This window comes from Onychostoma macrolepis, chromosome 02 (genome assembly GCF_012432095.1).
Source record: "Onychostoma macrolepis isolate SWU-2019 chromosome 02, ASM1243209v1, whole genome shotgun sequence".
NCBI lineage: Eukaryota > Metazoa > Chordata > Actinopteri > Cypriniformes > Cyprinidae > Onychostoma > Onychostoma macrolepis.
In genome coordinates this window covers 16,865,632-16,881,768 of record NC_081156.1, presented here as the reverse complement: position 1 = coordinate 16,881,768, position 16,137 = coordinate 16,865,632, and the positions used below count along the sequence as shown (strand labels likewise).

Genomic DNA, 16,137 nt, shown 5'->3' with positions numbered 1-16,137 from the left:
GTTTGAAGTACAGCTATTAATATAGTGTATCACTGTTGCCCTCTAGCGGTTTAGCCTGAGTAATAAAGCTACTAAATGCCTTTTAATCGTATTTGCGCTGTATTAGACAAAACACACACACACACACACAACACATGACGCAACACACTGTTTTGAAAAACAAGAAATAAAAAACTATAATTTATTTTTGTTGCTTTCTGCAATTTTCATTATTTCAATGTGGCAGTGAATAAACCAGCAATAATAAGAGGTTCTCCAGTAATTCAAAAATCAAGAAACTAAAATCTGAGTTCAAGTAATGACCATTGAAAAGCAAAGGGAGGAATAAAACAACGCTACCAAACTATACGATTTGAAAATACAACACAATATCCCACTAAGATCCAAGACTTAACTAGAAGGTTTTTCAATATTTGGTCAAAGCCCTACTGATAAAGAGTTTTCAAGCATATTTAAGGATACAGATGAAGCACTGTCTACCCTGCTTCATTACATAAGACATGAAACGGCGCAGTGTTCACTGACCTTTCTCAACACATATTTCTAGTTTTGGTCCCTAGAACAGGAATCACAACACAACCTCAAGACAAACACAACTAATCAGGATCAGAGTAAAGATGCGTGAATGGGTGCTAAAAGGTGCTCAGGCAAACGTTCAAAGAACAGAACAACTTGAAATACTCGTTTACAGTTTGCATCAAAACAAATATGACGACTTTGTGTGGGGAAAGGGCTTATAAGATCTAACATTTTGATTCTCATATTGCTTTAAAAATATCACCGCCATGAATACATTCTCAGGCAACACACTGAACACTCCTACATTCACTTGTTTGAGAAATATTTGTAGATACTGTACTGATGAAACAGTCAGCTCAGTCTGAACTAACAATGAACAATAGTGAGGATATAATGAATCAGCAACTCTCAAAGTTGGAGAAACATAGCTTTTGTGACATATTTGTGCTTCATCATCCTTACAAAAAGAATTTAAACGTCTTTCGTTCAAAGCTGGAACATGACGAATAAAAAGTGACACGGCACTACTTTCCATTCAGAAAAATAAGGAACCATCTATTTAAAAAAATAATAGAATAACTCAATATCCTGGTGGGACATCCAAGAGGTGACGCAGGAAGTGACCACTATAGCAACCAGGACAGGTGTCTAAATCCCATTAACACTATTGGGACTAAGTGCTACATTTTCCACCATTAGTAAATTGTGATTTTATCTGACGTTTAACAGGCATTACAGATAGCTGTATGTTATTTTACCTTCGATGAATGTTTAGAAGCAATATATTCATATATAGTTAAAAATTAAATTTGAAAAAATAAAATAAAATAAAATTTCACCACAGAATGTAAACACATTAATCACTGCTTTGGGACAGCTTATACGTGTTACCCAACAAACTTGTCACACAAATTCATGTAAAACTCATTTTAAGGTTTGGGTCACTGAATATTTAAAGAAAAACAACAGTCATTTATCAGATCCTAAGTTCATTGTGAATAAAACAGCCACACAGAAGCGAACAGTTCCTTCAAAATAAAAACAAAATATGCCATAACACTCAGCTTCACAGTAACTTTCCATTACAGCAGTGTGTGTTTGTGTGTGATGGTAGAGGCTGGACATGACAACTACAGACAAGAGTTTTGGCAAACAATTTCTGTTCGACAAACCGGGAATCAACCATGGCTGAGAGAGAGAGAGAGATCAGTAGCAGGACAGCTATCAACAGTCGAAATGCATCTCGAGAGCATCTTCAAAATTCTGGTCCTCGTCGGCGCTGGACGTGAGGAAAGAGGCCATCGGGGAGCCTGCGGACAGACTGAGAACTCCCGCAGCGTTCGTACCAGCGTTTCTGACAGAAATACTGGTGAGGTTGATTCCGAGAGTGAGTCTGGTTTGCTCCAGGGCTTTTTCGGGCACGGCGAAAGCCTCCAGCTTCTTCTCCCCATTAGCCATGTATGAGTTCTGGCAGCCTCTGCAGATGCAGTCCAAACAGGCCTTACGGTTGGAGTAGCAGGGGCATCTTTGACCTCTGCAGGTAAGAACACTTGGATTCTGAGTGGCTCGTCCACACTTGCATCCTTTTTTCTCTTGCGTCTTTTTGTATACGACTTTAGGGGGCTGTACTGGTTGTCCTGCTAAAACGCTAGCTGACAGCAGCCTGTCCTTCGCCTTGGCCTTTGCCTTCGGGACAGCCAATTTAGACTTCGTCTGAACTTTCTTATTACTTAGGTCTGTGTTTATCTGGATATTTTTAGTTGAATCCAGCACAGCCTTATTAACCTTCAAAACGCCTCCGTTAGTGAGCACGACAGCAGGTGGGGAGGGCGCTTTCGGTTCAAATGCTGTTTTCGGCGGAGCTGTGGCTGCTACCGATGGCCCCTGGATGAGGCTGGTGAAGGGCAGAGGTTGGAGCATCTCGCTGTCGCTTTCCGAGCGAGAGCGCTTTCGGCTCAGGCGCACTTTTCTGTGGGCTGCGGCGAGGCACGTTAGGCCTGTCTGAGGTTGTGGTGGGTGTCCTGGCGCAAGGGCACCGCTGGTTTGGGACTGTAATGAGTTCTGACATGGCTCGGGTGCTGATTTAGTCCGTCCCCATGACACCTCCTTGCTCGTAATCTCAGGTTTAATGTCCTCCTGGACGCTTGTGCTCTCCGCACTGAGTTGCACCAATTCGGCGCTTGTCTCTTGACTAACTTTGCACTTTACGTTAACAGTGACAGTACCCATGTGTAGTTCTGAGTCAGATTTCTGAGATCCGTCTGCAGTGACAGGCTCAGGGGTCTCTAGCTCAGCTGGGATCTGCTCAGAGGGTTTGTCCGAGTCAGTCAAGTTGACATCAGTAGAGTTTTGTGAGGAGTCCGTCTCTGTTTTGAGATTAGGAACATCCAAAGTGTCTTCGACAGGACTGAGGTCTTCTTGTTCCTGATTCACCCCCAACATCTCTTCCACCATCTTCATGACCTCAGGGTAACCCTTGACCCCCGAGACACTCTGCTCTGTTGTGACGCACACCGAGACACACTCGCAGAGATTTCTGTAGCAGTCGATCAGAATCTGGAGCTGTTTATTCTCCTCAAATTGCTCATAGTCTTTACACCAGCTGCATGATGGCTTCAGTAACATTTTCTTGCCTTTACAACCCTTGCAAACATAGTGCTGGCAGGAGGAATTTTTTGGAGCAACTGGATCCTGAAGCAAATTCCCTACATAAAATGTAAACAATAGATTAATTTAAAGAAATTATGCATAGCTAAATAACATCTTACTATATTTAGTTCTATAGAGTGCAACAGTCAAGTTTTGGAAGTAAAAAAAAAAAAGGAAATCCTATTAAATTTTCTCTATAGAAAAAACAGATTTTTAACAAATTATAAACCATTAAAGACAGATCTACTGGGTGCTACTATCCCTATTATCTCTTCTCTAAACTTCTTAATATATTTGTATGCATAATATGACTATTCAAAAAATATAGTTCCTAAATACATAATCATCTTTATATCAGTTTTATATTTTTCCATTGTTTTTATTTAATCACTATATCAATTATATCAACGCTTCATGGGATTGTAGTCTGATTTTCAAATAATCTTTTTTTCAAACCAAATGTTGTGATTCACCTCATAGTTGGTTGGTTTGATTCATAAATAAAACGAAGATTTGTCAATACCATTATGGTAAAAAATACTAAGCAGTACCAAAGCTGCTGAAAAGTGGGCGGGCACTGTTGTAGCAGATAGTACCGGTCCTGAATGCTGATTGGTTGATACAGTTTAGATTTTGCCATATCACTGCTAAGCAAAGATCGTTTTGTTGATGTTGTGTAGCAACTAGTGCTGTCAAACGATTAGTCGCGATTAATCGCATCTAAAAGTTTTTGTTTGCACAATATAAGTGTGTGTTGTGTATATTTATTACGTATATATAAATATACACAGTATACTTCTTGAAAATATTTACATGTATATATTTATATTCACATAGCCTAATTTATATTATACATAAACATAATTAATATATAAACATAACACTTTTCTTAAATATATACATACATGTGTCTGTGTATTTATATATGCATAATAAATATACACAACACATATATTATGTAAACAAACTTATTTTGAATGCGATTAATCGTTGGACAGCATTAGTAGCAACTCAATAATTTGTTTAATAAATTACGTATAAAAGAAAAACCGTGCTCAATATTTTATTGCTAAGTAATAAAACATTTAATAAAAGCAATCGAGGCTGTGCTGTACTGACAACATAAGGGTGTTGCTTATTTTATTAACGCAAAGTATATTGCGTGACTATATTCGAAACACAGCACGGTCTCTCGTACATAAAGGCACTTACCACACACCAAGCAGGATAGGGAGTCTCTAAAGAAAGGCAGGACGTTAAACAGCCCTCCGTATGTCTCCGGGTCCTTCGGGTCGCACTGCAGAAGAGAGCGGCACGCCGACACGTACAGCGCGGTGGCGTTCACCGGGTTCATCTCAGCGAGATCAGTCAACAGCAGGACGAGAGAAGCGGGCTGATCGGCTACTGACAGCGAGTCTTGCTCAGACCCCCAATACACGATAACTGTGAGAACACAATCAACCAGGCTTCACCCAACGCCTCAAACAAAGAGTGTAATTTGACATGACTCGCAAGCAGATGAGCGGCTTTGAGTCGTCTGCTTGTTAACATGTCAAAGCTTTGCTGGATATTGAGAAGATCCTCCAGAGGGTCAGTCCGGTATAATAAGCTGGCGTAGGCGATGTATAGCACAGACTAGAGTCGGCTTTCCATGCGTGTCAGATCCCAAATGCCTCAGTAGAAAGAGCTTTTGTGATAAAGCGCACAGACACGAAGGACTGAATAATAAACAGCATTTTAGTGAGAGGCACAGCAGGCCTCGAGCTGTAACATTACTGTCGGTGGCGCGAGCTCTGTGTATAAACGGTCCACAAACACGAAATGGAAAAACAGAGTCACACAAAAATAAAATTCTTGAAATAGTCCACCACAGCGGTTGTTTTAAAAGTTTAACTGAACAAATCACAATTCGTGTGGTTGCTAGCTAACGTTAGCTAATAGTATCTGCACTTTTCTTCGTGTTTTTGAATAAGAGCGCTTTTCTCTCCTCAGCGAGTGCGACAAACTCCCGTTTAAGTTTTGTTTATGCAGCGTACGACTGAGTTCGCTACGCTACAAAATATTTACATGCATTAGCCTCTGCTAAGAGCCAGTTTCGTTGCTTATTATTCCTCTGTTAACTTTTGCATCCTGAGAGGAACAATACCAAACAAGCGTAAAAGAGCGCCTGGAATTACACGCGGCCTCCAGTGACTACTGCCCCCTAGTGTCTGACTGTATTAACCACACGCTACTGCGAGCAGAGGTTCTGTGCTGAATCTAGGCTACACTGAGATAAATAATTACTTTCTCTCGTTAAATGAAATAACATTTAGTAAAAATCAATAAAAACATCTAGCAAATTATGCTGTCGATGTCTGTTCTGCTTTTACGTCTCTCACTATGTTTGTATTTAAATTATTGTGACTTTTGACTCTAACTGTTGGGAACTGTAGTTTATCATGGTTGACATTAGTATGGACTACATATATCAAGTTCGCGTAACTACACACATCTCTGCGGTGATTGGTTCACTCACTCACGCCCGCTTCGCTAACCGAGTAGTGATTGGCTGTAAAATGTAGGCGCTCGTTTGTGATTGGCTGAAGACACCGACAGGTTTTCTGGCAGAATCTTGTGCCCTCAGTGTAGCAGTGATGGCGACCTACACGTTAATGCGAAGTAGTCTTGGACTATTACACGGTCTGAAATGTTCTTTTAAAAGTGTAGGTCAGATTCCGTACACTGGGGCACTTACCCAGTCGAAAGTTCTGCAAAACGCAAGATGCTATTCGGTCAGCCATCTGTCAGTGCAGGAGAGAATCGAGAAGAAACAAAAGGCAGCGCTTATAGGAGGAGGACAGCTGAGGATAGCTGCACAGCACAAAAGGGTAAGTTATGAAAACTTACTGGAGAATGAATGCAGCTGACATGACATGAGTGAAAGCACAACAGTCTGAGAAGAGCTCTGAAATCCTGGGCGCAGGGTAAACTGACAGCGCGCGAGAGACTGGAGCTCCTGCTGGACCCTGACTCGTTTGTGGAGTATGATATGTTTGTGGAGCATCGCTGTTCTGACTTTGGCATGGAAGCAGATCATAATAAGGTATGAAACCTCCACCTCTTAGCTCAAAGAATATACATAATGAGAAATATTTCCATTTGCATGAGTTATGAAATAATACCGTTAAATGTCTTAACTCTCGAATGGGTGCAGATGCAACATTGTCTATTGCATTTTCTAAGTCCTTCTATGAAAAGGATGTTTTTTTTGTTTTGTTTGTTTGACAAAGAGAGTTTCAGAGATAAAAAAAATAATTTAAACATCCTGTTAAGCATGCAAGTAAGTAACCCTTAACCAGGGGACTGGGGCCCGGGGGTCCACTAGGGGGCAAACAGAGTCCAATTAGTCACTAATCGCTGTCATTTTGTAAAATGGACCATGACTTTTACATGCTGCTTGCACCTGTGTGTTCAGTATCCAGGGGACAGCGTAGTGACCGGACAGGGAAGGATCAATGGCAGACTGGTGTATGTTTTCAGCCAGGTATGATACTAGCTTTCGAATATCGGGTTTGCAGTAATGAAATATATTAATATCTCAGTTCTGAAGAATGAAATGCTCTTCTGTTCTCAGGACTTCACAGTGTTTGGAGGCAGTTTATCAGGAGCTCATGCTCAGAAGGTCTGCAAGGTGAGGTTGGTTGCTGAGCGTTTTTGGACCTGACTAAAGTCATTTTGTTTAAAACACAGGCATGATGTTGTTAAACAGTGAGATTTCACACAAAACTTCTGCAATTGAATTCCTAGATCATGGACCAGGCAATGATGGTGGGAGCTCCAGTAATTGGTCTCAATGACTCCGGTGGAGCCCGCATTCAGGAAGGTGTCGAGTCCCTCGCAGGATATGCTGACATTTTCTTGGTAAGCTGAATGGTTTAACACAGCTATACATTTGATATATACACTACCAAACAAAAGTTTGGGGTTGTTTTTTTTTTTTATGTGTTTGAAAGTCCCTCACCAAGACTGCATTTATTCAAAAGGACAGTAATATAGTTAAATAATATTACATTAAAATATTTAGAGTATATTTTAAATTGCAATTTATTATTGTGATGGCAAAGCTTAAAACAGTAGTGCTGCATATAGAAAAAACTTTTTTTTTAATTATTTGATGAATAGAAAATTCAAAAGAACAACATTTATTTGAAACAGAAATATTTTGTAACAAAAAATGACTTTAAAAGTATTAATTTCTTAAAAAAAAAAAAAAACTTACACTACCAGTCAAACAGTAAGATTTTTTTATGTTTTTTTAAAGACTCTTCTGCTCAGCAAGCCTGCATTTATTTGATCCAAAGTACAGCAAAAACAGTCAAATTTAGAAATATTTTTTACTATTTAAAATGAATGTTTTCTATTTGAATATATTTTAAAATGTGATTTATTCCTGTGATTTCAAAGCTGAATTTTTAGCATCATTACTCCGGTCACATGATCCTTCAGAAATCATTCTAATATTCTGATTTGCTGCTCAAAAACATTCATTATTATGTTGAAAATAACTGAGTAGAATTTTTTCAGGTTTCTTTGATGAATAGAAAGTTCAGAAGAACAGCATTTATCTGAAATAGAAATCTTTTGTAACATTATAAATGTCTTTATCATCACTTTTGATCAATTTAAAGCATCCTTGCTAAATAAAAGTATGCATTTCTATAATCCCCCACCAAAAAAAAAAAAAATATATATATATATATATATATATATATATATATATATATATATATATATACTGACTCAAAGCTTTTGAATGGTATAGTGTATAATGTTACAAAAGCTTTGCATTTCAGATAAATGCTGATCTTTATATTCATCAAAGAGTCCTGAAAAAAACAATATTGTTTTAAATATTGATAATAATAAAAATGTTTATTGAACAGTAAATCAGAATATTAGAATGATTTCTGAAGGATCATGTGACACTAAAGACCGGAGTGATGCTGCTGAAAATTTCGCTTTGATCACAGGAAAAAATTGCAGTTATTTTATAGTAAATATATTTCACAATATTACTGCTTTTGCTATATTTTGGATCAAATAAATGCAGGCTTGGTGAGCAGAAGACAATTCTTTAAAAACATTTGACTGGTAGTGTATATAACCCAGGACTAACTCTGGACAATGGTATTTGTTCTTCAGCGGAATGTGATGGCCTCAGGTGTAGTTCCTCAGATCTCTCTCATCATGGGCCCGTGTGCGGGTGGTGCTGTTTACTCGCCTGCTCTGACAGACTTCACTTTTATGGTGAAGGTAAGTCAATAAAAGGTATAAATGCATACTAAATTAAATTTAGGTTACTTGTTCCCTGATGGCACACTGGTTTTTCATGAAATGGCCTGTGTTTGCAGGACACCTCCTATCTTTTTATCACAGGCCCAGATGTGGTTAAGTCTGTAACAAACGAGGATGTTACCCAGGAGGAGCTGGGTGGAGCAAAAACCCACACCACTGTGTCAGGTGGGTCTATTTATTAAGCCTGTGCTTACGTCTAAATGTGTTTTGTGACAATGTTTGGCATTTTAAATTTTGTTCTCTAATCTGACTGAACATTTCCTTGGCTCACTAGTAATATAAAGAGATTTTGTTTTCTTTTAGGTGTTGCTCATCGGGCCTTTGAGAATGACATTGATGCCCTTCTGAACTTGCGACTTTTTAACTTTCTCCCACTGAGCAACAAAGATCCAGCTCCAGTCACTGAGTGCCATGATCCTCGGTGAGAAACACACATTTGTACAATTACTTTTTTTTTTTTTTTCTTCTTTATCAGTAAATGATCTTGGCTAGTGTTTTCAGTCACGAGGAATCATGTCAATTTCTTTTCCTCAGTGACCGGCTGGTTCCTGGTTTGGATACTGTTGTTCCTTTTGAAAGCACAAAAGCCTATGACATGCTGGACATTGTTCATGGTGTACGTACATCTTTAGTGAACAAATGATTCAGACAGTCAGGTAAAAACTCGTCACACAGTTCTTATGATTGTCATCTCACTCTTACAGATAGTAGATGAGAGGGAATTCTTTGAGATTATGCCCAACTACGCCAAAAATATTGTGGTGGGATTTGCCAGGATGAATGGTCGGACAGTAGGCATAGTGGGAAACCAGCCTAAAGTGGCATCTGGTGGGTGATTTATAGTAAATTATATTATCATAAGTTTGAGGTCATTGAGCATTGTTGTTTTAATGGTTTTCATTCAGCAAAAACACATTAAATATATCAAGTGACAGTGAAGACTTATAAAAAAAACTAAAAAACTTGTGTATCAAAGCATCCTGAAAAAAATTTTCTGCAAAAATTAAGCAGCACAACGATTTTCATTATTGATGATAAATATTGATGACCACCAAATCAGCATATAAAAATGATTTCCAAAGGATCATGTGACAGTGAAGACTGGAGTAATGGCTGATGAAAATTCAGATTTGCCATCACATAAATAAATTACATTTTAAAATGTTAAAATACAAAAAACAAAAAAACTTGAAATTGGAATATTTTTTCACAATATTAGTGTTTTACTGTATTTATTACTGCACTAAGTTTAAAAGACTTCTTAAAATAACATAAAAAAAATTGCACACCAACCTTCTGAACATTTAATGGATATTATATATAAAATTTCATTATCTTTATTTCATAAATACACTTCACAGTAGTTTTAATTTAATGTCATTTTCCTTGTGTTTTCAGGCTGTTTGGACATAAATTCATCTGTTAAAGGGGCTCGCTTTGTTCGTTTCTGTGATGCCTTCAATATTCCCATCATCACATTTGTGGATGTGCCTGGATTCCTGCCAGGTGTCTAGAAACTTTCGTTATCCTATCCTTAACTTTGCTGTTTTTTTTCTAATTTAATTTATCCTGAATTCCCTTTTTAAATAAGACACTGAGAGAAGGCTCTGTTTCCACAGGCACAGCTCAGGAGTATGGAGGCATCATCAGACACGGAGCCAAACTGCTCTATGCTTTTGCAGAGGCCACGGTTCCAAAAATTACTGTCATCACCAGGAAGGTAGGAGGCAGAATGATGAGTGTGTGTGTGTGTGTGTGTGTGGATGGTTCTAACGGTCTTGTATGCTGAATTATGTATGTTCTGTCTCCAGGCTTACGGAGGTGCTTATGATGTGATGAGTTCTAAACATCTGAGAGGAGACGTCAACTATGCCTGGCCAAGTGCTGAGGTCGCAGTGATGGGTGCAAAGGTAAACTGAAAGAAAAATGGGCTGAAACTAGTGACATGGCTAAATATAGATATCAAATTTGCTCCAGCAGTCCCTAATAAAAGAGTCCCTGTAACCACAAGACTGTAAGTAGCAGACAGAAGTGAGTGTGTTCAGAGAGCTCCTGCACACTAGCTTCAGTCCAGTGCTGCTGCTGATATACACTTACACTGCAGCAATGATTACTATGCTTGGCTCTTGTTGGTGATTATGCTGCTTGCAGCTTGAGAATGTCCTTCTGCTCGTTTCATTTCTACACTGGAGGCTCATGCTTTGAGTTGAGTAACAGGTACTGCTGACTTAGAGTTTGGATAGCACCGATCATATCACATGTTGACTGTTTAAAGTACAAACTATAAATATTTCTGTTGGGTGTCCAATAGTGACACTAAAGCAACAATGATACACATTGATTTTCCAGTGATGAATTAGCCTTATATTTTAATGTATAAATACACACACACACAAATTTGGAGTCATTAAGATTATCACCAAGGTTGAAAGTAATATTAAAGTTAATTAATTTTAATTACTGTATAACATTGAACTTTACAACATTACTGTTATTTACCTATATGAATATATTTTTAAAAAATGTAATATTTTTGTGATGGCAAAACTGAATTTTCAGCATCATTACTGTCACATAAGCCTTCAGAAATTATTCTAATATGCTGATTTGGTGCTCAAGAAACATTTGTGGACACCTGGATCATTTTTTTCAGGTTTGTTTGAAAGTACATTTGAAATAAATCTTTTGTAACAAATGTCTTTACTGTCACTTTTGATCATCAAGTAAGGTTTCACAAAAATACAGTATCAAGCAGCAAAAGCTGTTTTCAACATTCATAGTTAATAAGAAATGTTTCTTGAATACCAAATATAGTACCATATTACAATGATTTCTGAAGGATCGTTGACAGCATAGGAATAAATTATTATATTAAAATATATAATAGAAAACAGTTATTTTAAATTGTATTAATATTTCAGAACATTACTGTTTTTAATCATATATTTTGTAGCCTTGGCGAGAGGCTGCTTAACAACCCTAAGCCTTTGAACAGAATATATATAATATTCTTAACATTTTGAATAAAGTATGATTAATAACTAAATTGTCAAGGAAATTACAAATCCAATTTTAAACAAAAAAATTCATCTAGTGTTCACAATAGCTAGACAAAGCATGGAAATTGATTGGTCAGAAAGTGTGAAACCCTATAATATTTCTGAGATGTGTTATATAGTAATACCTATTAAACTTTTTTTAAGGGTGCTGTTCAAATCATCTTCAGAGGAAAGGAGAATCAAGCCGAGGCTGAAGCTGAATATGTGGAGAAGTTTGCCAACCCCTTCCCTGCTGCTGTCAGAGGTGCATTACCAGACACACAACACATTAGTTTTCACCGCACTTGCTCAACGTTTACCCCACACTGCAGTACAAGTGTGCTCGCTTCTGCTGCTGTTTGTGTATTATTGCTAAATAATAATGCATGTATTTCACAGGCTTTGTGGATGACATCATTCAGCCCTCGACCACACGCAAGAGGATCTGTAGAGACCTTGAGGTGCTCGCCAGCAAGAAACAGACCAACCCCTGGAAGAAACATGCTAACATTCCCTTATAAATCTCATCTCAACACTAATTTTATGACAATGTCTGTGGTTAGACTGGAGAGAATGTCATGTTTTTCCACATGGTTTGTTGTGCCTTATTCCCACTCATATGCATTATGCTACTATTTCAATAAAACACTCCCACGGTTCATGATTACATATTTAATTTTTTTTTCTGAAAAAGTGAGTTTTCCATAAGTTGACCGAAGAAAAGTTTTAGAACAGTTTTCCATTAAAAGGGAAAGTGGTACATCATTTCTAGGTTGTACAAAAGAAAACCATTTTATATTGAAAATGTACAATTTACAGGTACACTAGCAAAACTAACCAGGGCTCAGGGTAGGGGAATAATAATGATAATCATGGGAAACTCATGTTGTTGACAGTATAACATTTCACTTTTTGATAGCACAGGACCATAAAGCACTTAAACGGAGGCAATACTTGAATGGGCCTGACTCGATACATGGCACAGCAGCCTCTGCTGTTTGACCCGAACACGAGCAACTGACGAAAACCCTGCCGTATAGACGTTTCACACAAATAAACCTCACCTCATTAGAACTAAATCTACTGGAAATAAAATACTGACCATTCAAATGCTTCTGCAAGCCAAAATACACAATATGTAGTGTAATGCCCCTTCAGGACAACGGTCACAGAGATTTTTGGCTTTCTGACAATATTAACTGCATTTTTAACACTGACCAAACGTTTCCCACCTGCCTTCATCATTTACCATAATTATGACAACTGAGTGCTGTTTTATATGTAGATTTAGATTGACCAACATGTTCGACTGCTTATTTTGGTAGGAAGAATCCGTTCGTTGACCTGATAGTAAAAGCGACTTCATAATCTAACTGTACAGGGCATATACATAGTAGGATGGATAAACACAAATATGTACATCTTGAACATATAGGACCGTACATTCTTACATGATAAATTTGTACCACAATGTAAATCCCATCCAGTGCGACTCTAATGAGCTGACAAAGAGCTTGTTCGACAGAAAAATTCACCATGTGTGACATGACTGGACTGCATCTGTTAAAATAATCTCTGGATGAATAAAAGCTCCTCTGATGTGGCGTTTGATAAAAGAGGATGGTTGAGGATTTGTGGAGAGTTTGCTCTAGAATCACTGAACCTGGACACCAGTGCTTCCACTCTTATGTGAATGTCTCTTCAGCCCTTTAATCACTTCAAACACTCTTTTTCCATCTGTTGTGGCACCTCAGAACATGGGCATTGTGAAACCCTGGAGAAAAAATAACAGGCGATCATTTGTTGATAATTAGGGCTGCATGATTTGGGGGAAATATGTAATTGTGCTTTTTCTGATTAAAATTGCAATTTAAAATATTCCTGGTTTGATGTGCTTGTAGTGCTGCACAATTTGCCTTTTTTTTGTGATTGTATATCAATATGACTACACAATAATAATAATTATATTTAATAATATATCTGGGAAAATAATTTAATCTGGGACGTTGCATTTTTAAAGCAACCCAAACTCATGGCACTTGATGTAGAGCAGCATTTACCACAAACCGAAACACTAAAAAAATAGATTCACAAGCTGCTCATCTGTCAAAGAACACAGTGCCGCGATTCACTCTAAAATGTGCATCGCATATATTTATTGACAATCGCAGAAGTCATATCCTGATTTTGGATTTATCTGAAATAATCATGCAGGCCTACTGATAACACAGCCCTGCATCTTGGCTGGTTTGCAAATAAAGGCCTAATATTACCCAATTTGATGATGCTGGGTTAAAAAATATCAATAAAAACTTTTTACACACACACACGATTTTACAAATTATATGTATCAGCTTTAGTGCACTTGTCAAAATAACCAAAGTAGTCAAATTTCAAAAGTTTTAATGACAAAAAGTAGTTTACAAAATGCATAATTTAACTTACAACCTGCAAGGGAGTGGAAAATGTATTCATGTGAAGTTCTTTGATATGGAGTATTTTAACAAGTTTATAAATAAGATTTTTTTTAAAAACAAAATTGAATTTTCTGTCATTATTTGGATGTAGTAAAACAACATGTATGTAGCTGGGTCATGTTTGCTTTTTCTTCTGTCACTTGCCATAATTCTAATCTTAAAATCAGGATTGGGCATAAAATTAATGTCTTCAAAATCATTCATTCATATGTAAAGATCAGCTGAGAATTGAGCAAGGCTATAAGCTGTAAGCATTGAGCCAGTTTTTCTGGTGATTAAGGGATAATACAAGACTTCCTCACCTTACAAATGTCTATCGAAGGCAAAAATGTGTGATGTGCTAGGACAAAACAGCCACTATTTTTGGAATCGGCACCCCAAAATGAGCATTGAATTTCAATCAGCAAATATGATGCAGGGCAGTGTAATTCTATATTTATATAATAAGTAAAAGCCTTGGCGATTCATTCTTACCGACTCATCCTCAATCATGGCTGCAGAGTCAAAGAAGTCTGGTCTTAGCTCTGCTCTCTCTCGCCTGTTCCTGGATGGAGGCTGCAGAGGATTTAAGATCATGTGATTTGGAATTTCTATCCACAGTATATTTAAATACGTAAGCACTCTGAGACACTTTTATTTGCTAGCATTATCTGATTACCAGATCAATGACCATGGTGTCCTCGAATTCTTCACTTATGTCTTCCAGCTGACCTCGCGACGACATCATGACATCCTCAAAGATGGGCTCTGCGTCATCCTCCATGAGACCACGTCTAGATTAGAGACATCAAAGTAACATTAACTACAGCCCGTTCCTCATGTCAAACATCCCACATTTCTTTCTCCACATACACAGTCTGTCGTACGCCTCCGCTACGGGCCTTCATGTAGTTCATGGCTGTGCGTTCTTTCCTGTTCACCTCCTCCATCTTCTGCTGGCCGAGCCAGGACATCTGCATCTGAGGACTGACCGAGAGAAAAAACACTTTATACACTGCACATACTAGCTGACAAAATACAACCAGTGTTCTTACTGGTAACTAAAACCAAAACTATTAAAGATTTTGTTAATAGAAATAAATCTGAAATAAAATATAAGATTAGATTTTTTTTAAAAATTGAAGAAATGTTGCCATGGCAACTAAAAGAAATATGTTATATGTATACATGAAATATGTATTCAAATGACTAACTTAAAAAAAAAAAAAAAGTAAATACTAAATTCAAAATATAATACACTAATACTATACAAATAATACTAAAATAACACTAAATGCAGGGCTTAAAGTTCTCCGGCACCGTGCCGGTTCTCCGGCGTGCAGCGTTTGGCTGCGGGAAAAAAAAAAATCCTACATTTAAAAAAAACTTGTTGATATCACTGTCGAGTCCATGAGTTCGCCTACCAATAGTATTAGAGTAGCACAGATTTCACTCTCAAGCAAACTAACATTATTAGCCAATCAGAATTGTTTGCTCTTATAAACACGAGGCGCGCCGCGAGTAATAGTAGGCAGAGTCGCAGTCCTGATGAATGGAGAAGTGCGACGGTCAAAGTCCATCTAGCGCATATTTACATGGAAAAATTAATTAAAAAGCAGCGGAGCTTTGTAAACAGCTCAGAGTAATCGTGTCATCTCCATAAGAACGATATGATTGCCAGAACAGATTTACCGGGCTTTTTGAAAAGGTCCTGTTCACATATGATCTAATGGTAATTTCCAGTAAAGACTGTATGTGTGAAAGGGGCTAAACTCTTCCTCTGTAAGTTATATGCTGTGAGAATTGCTTAAAGTTCATCTGGGAAAACAATGTGCATTATCTTACTAGATTTGTAACGTAAATCATTTATAAACCTTTGCCAACACAGGAGAATACTTCAACCTATGTCTAAATGCCATGTTGTATATCGCGATTTCAAATTAAAAGTTTTTGTATGTGGCCAAATATAAAAATGTATTAGATTAAAACATCGTTTAATCACTCTGTAAAGCGAAACGTCACCGTTGTCGCCCTCTGCAGGTATTTGTTATAATACATAATTTACTTAAATTGGTTATGTTCATATTATGTATAGGCATATTACATTATGTATTTTAACTGTGTTGTTCAATAAAACC

General features: G+C 37.5%; 3 protein-coding genes across 3 annotated transcripts in view; 1 reads left to right on the top strand and 2 right to left on the bottom strand.

Annotated features, from left to right (window-relative positions):
* Nucleotides 1-139: 139 nt before the first annotated feature.
* Nucleotides 140-5,341, bottom strand: msl2a (MSL complex subunit 2a). The gene is made up of 2 exons (XM_058798327.1): nucleotides 4,381-5,341; nucleotides 140-3,224 (listed from the first exon to the last, which is right to left on the bottom strand). Exons 1-2 carry the CDS (start codon nucleotides 4,520-4,522, stop codon nucleotides 1,744-1,746), a joined length of 1,623 nt encoding a protein of 540 aa, XP_058654310.1. The 5' UTR covers nucleotides 4,523-5,341; the 3' UTR covers nucleotides 140-1,743.
* Nucleotides 5,342-5,762: 421 nt separating this feature from the next.
* On the top strand, nucleotides 5,763-12,210 carry pccb (propionyl-CoA carboxylase subunit beta). The gene is made up of 15 exons (XM_058745458.1): nucleotides 5,763-6,038; nucleotides 6,134-6,253; nucleotides 6,626-6,694; nucleotides 6,785-6,841; nucleotides 6,958-7,071; nucleotides 8,353-8,463; nucleotides 8,562-8,670; nucleotides 8,809-8,926; nucleotides 9,040-9,121; nucleotides 9,210-9,333; nucleotides 9,904-10,011; nucleotides 10,125-10,225; nucleotides 10,317-10,415; nucleotides 11,709-11,808; nucleotides 11,943-12,210. The coding sequence occupies exons 1-15, from the start codon at nucleotides 5,805-5,807 to the stop codon at nucleotides 12,062-12,064; spliced, it is 1,668 nt and encodes a 555-aa protein (XP_058601441.1). The 5' UTR covers nucleotides 5,763-5,804; the 3' UTR covers nucleotides 12,065-12,210.
* Nucleotides 12,211-12,354: 144 nt separating this feature from the next.
* The window catches only part of stag1a (STAG1 cohesin complex component a), a 55,048-nt gene continuing 51,265 nt past the window's right edge, over nucleotides 12,355-16,137 (bottom strand). Inside the window, exons 31-34 of the mRNA XM_058745444.1 lie at nucleotides 14,873-14,986; nucleotides 14,679-14,793; nucleotides 14,495-14,575; nucleotides 12,355-13,317 (exon numbers count right to left, since the gene is read on the bottom strand). Of these exons, the coding sequence (XP_058601427.1) occupies nucleotides 13,294-13,317; nucleotides 14,495-14,575; nucleotides 14,679-14,793; nucleotides 14,873-14,986 (334 nt within the window). The 3' untranslated portion in view covers nucleotides 12,355-13,293. The remainder of the gene's footprint in view (nucleotides 13,318-14,494; nucleotides 14,576-14,678; nucleotides 14,794-14,872; nucleotides 14,987-16,137) is intronic.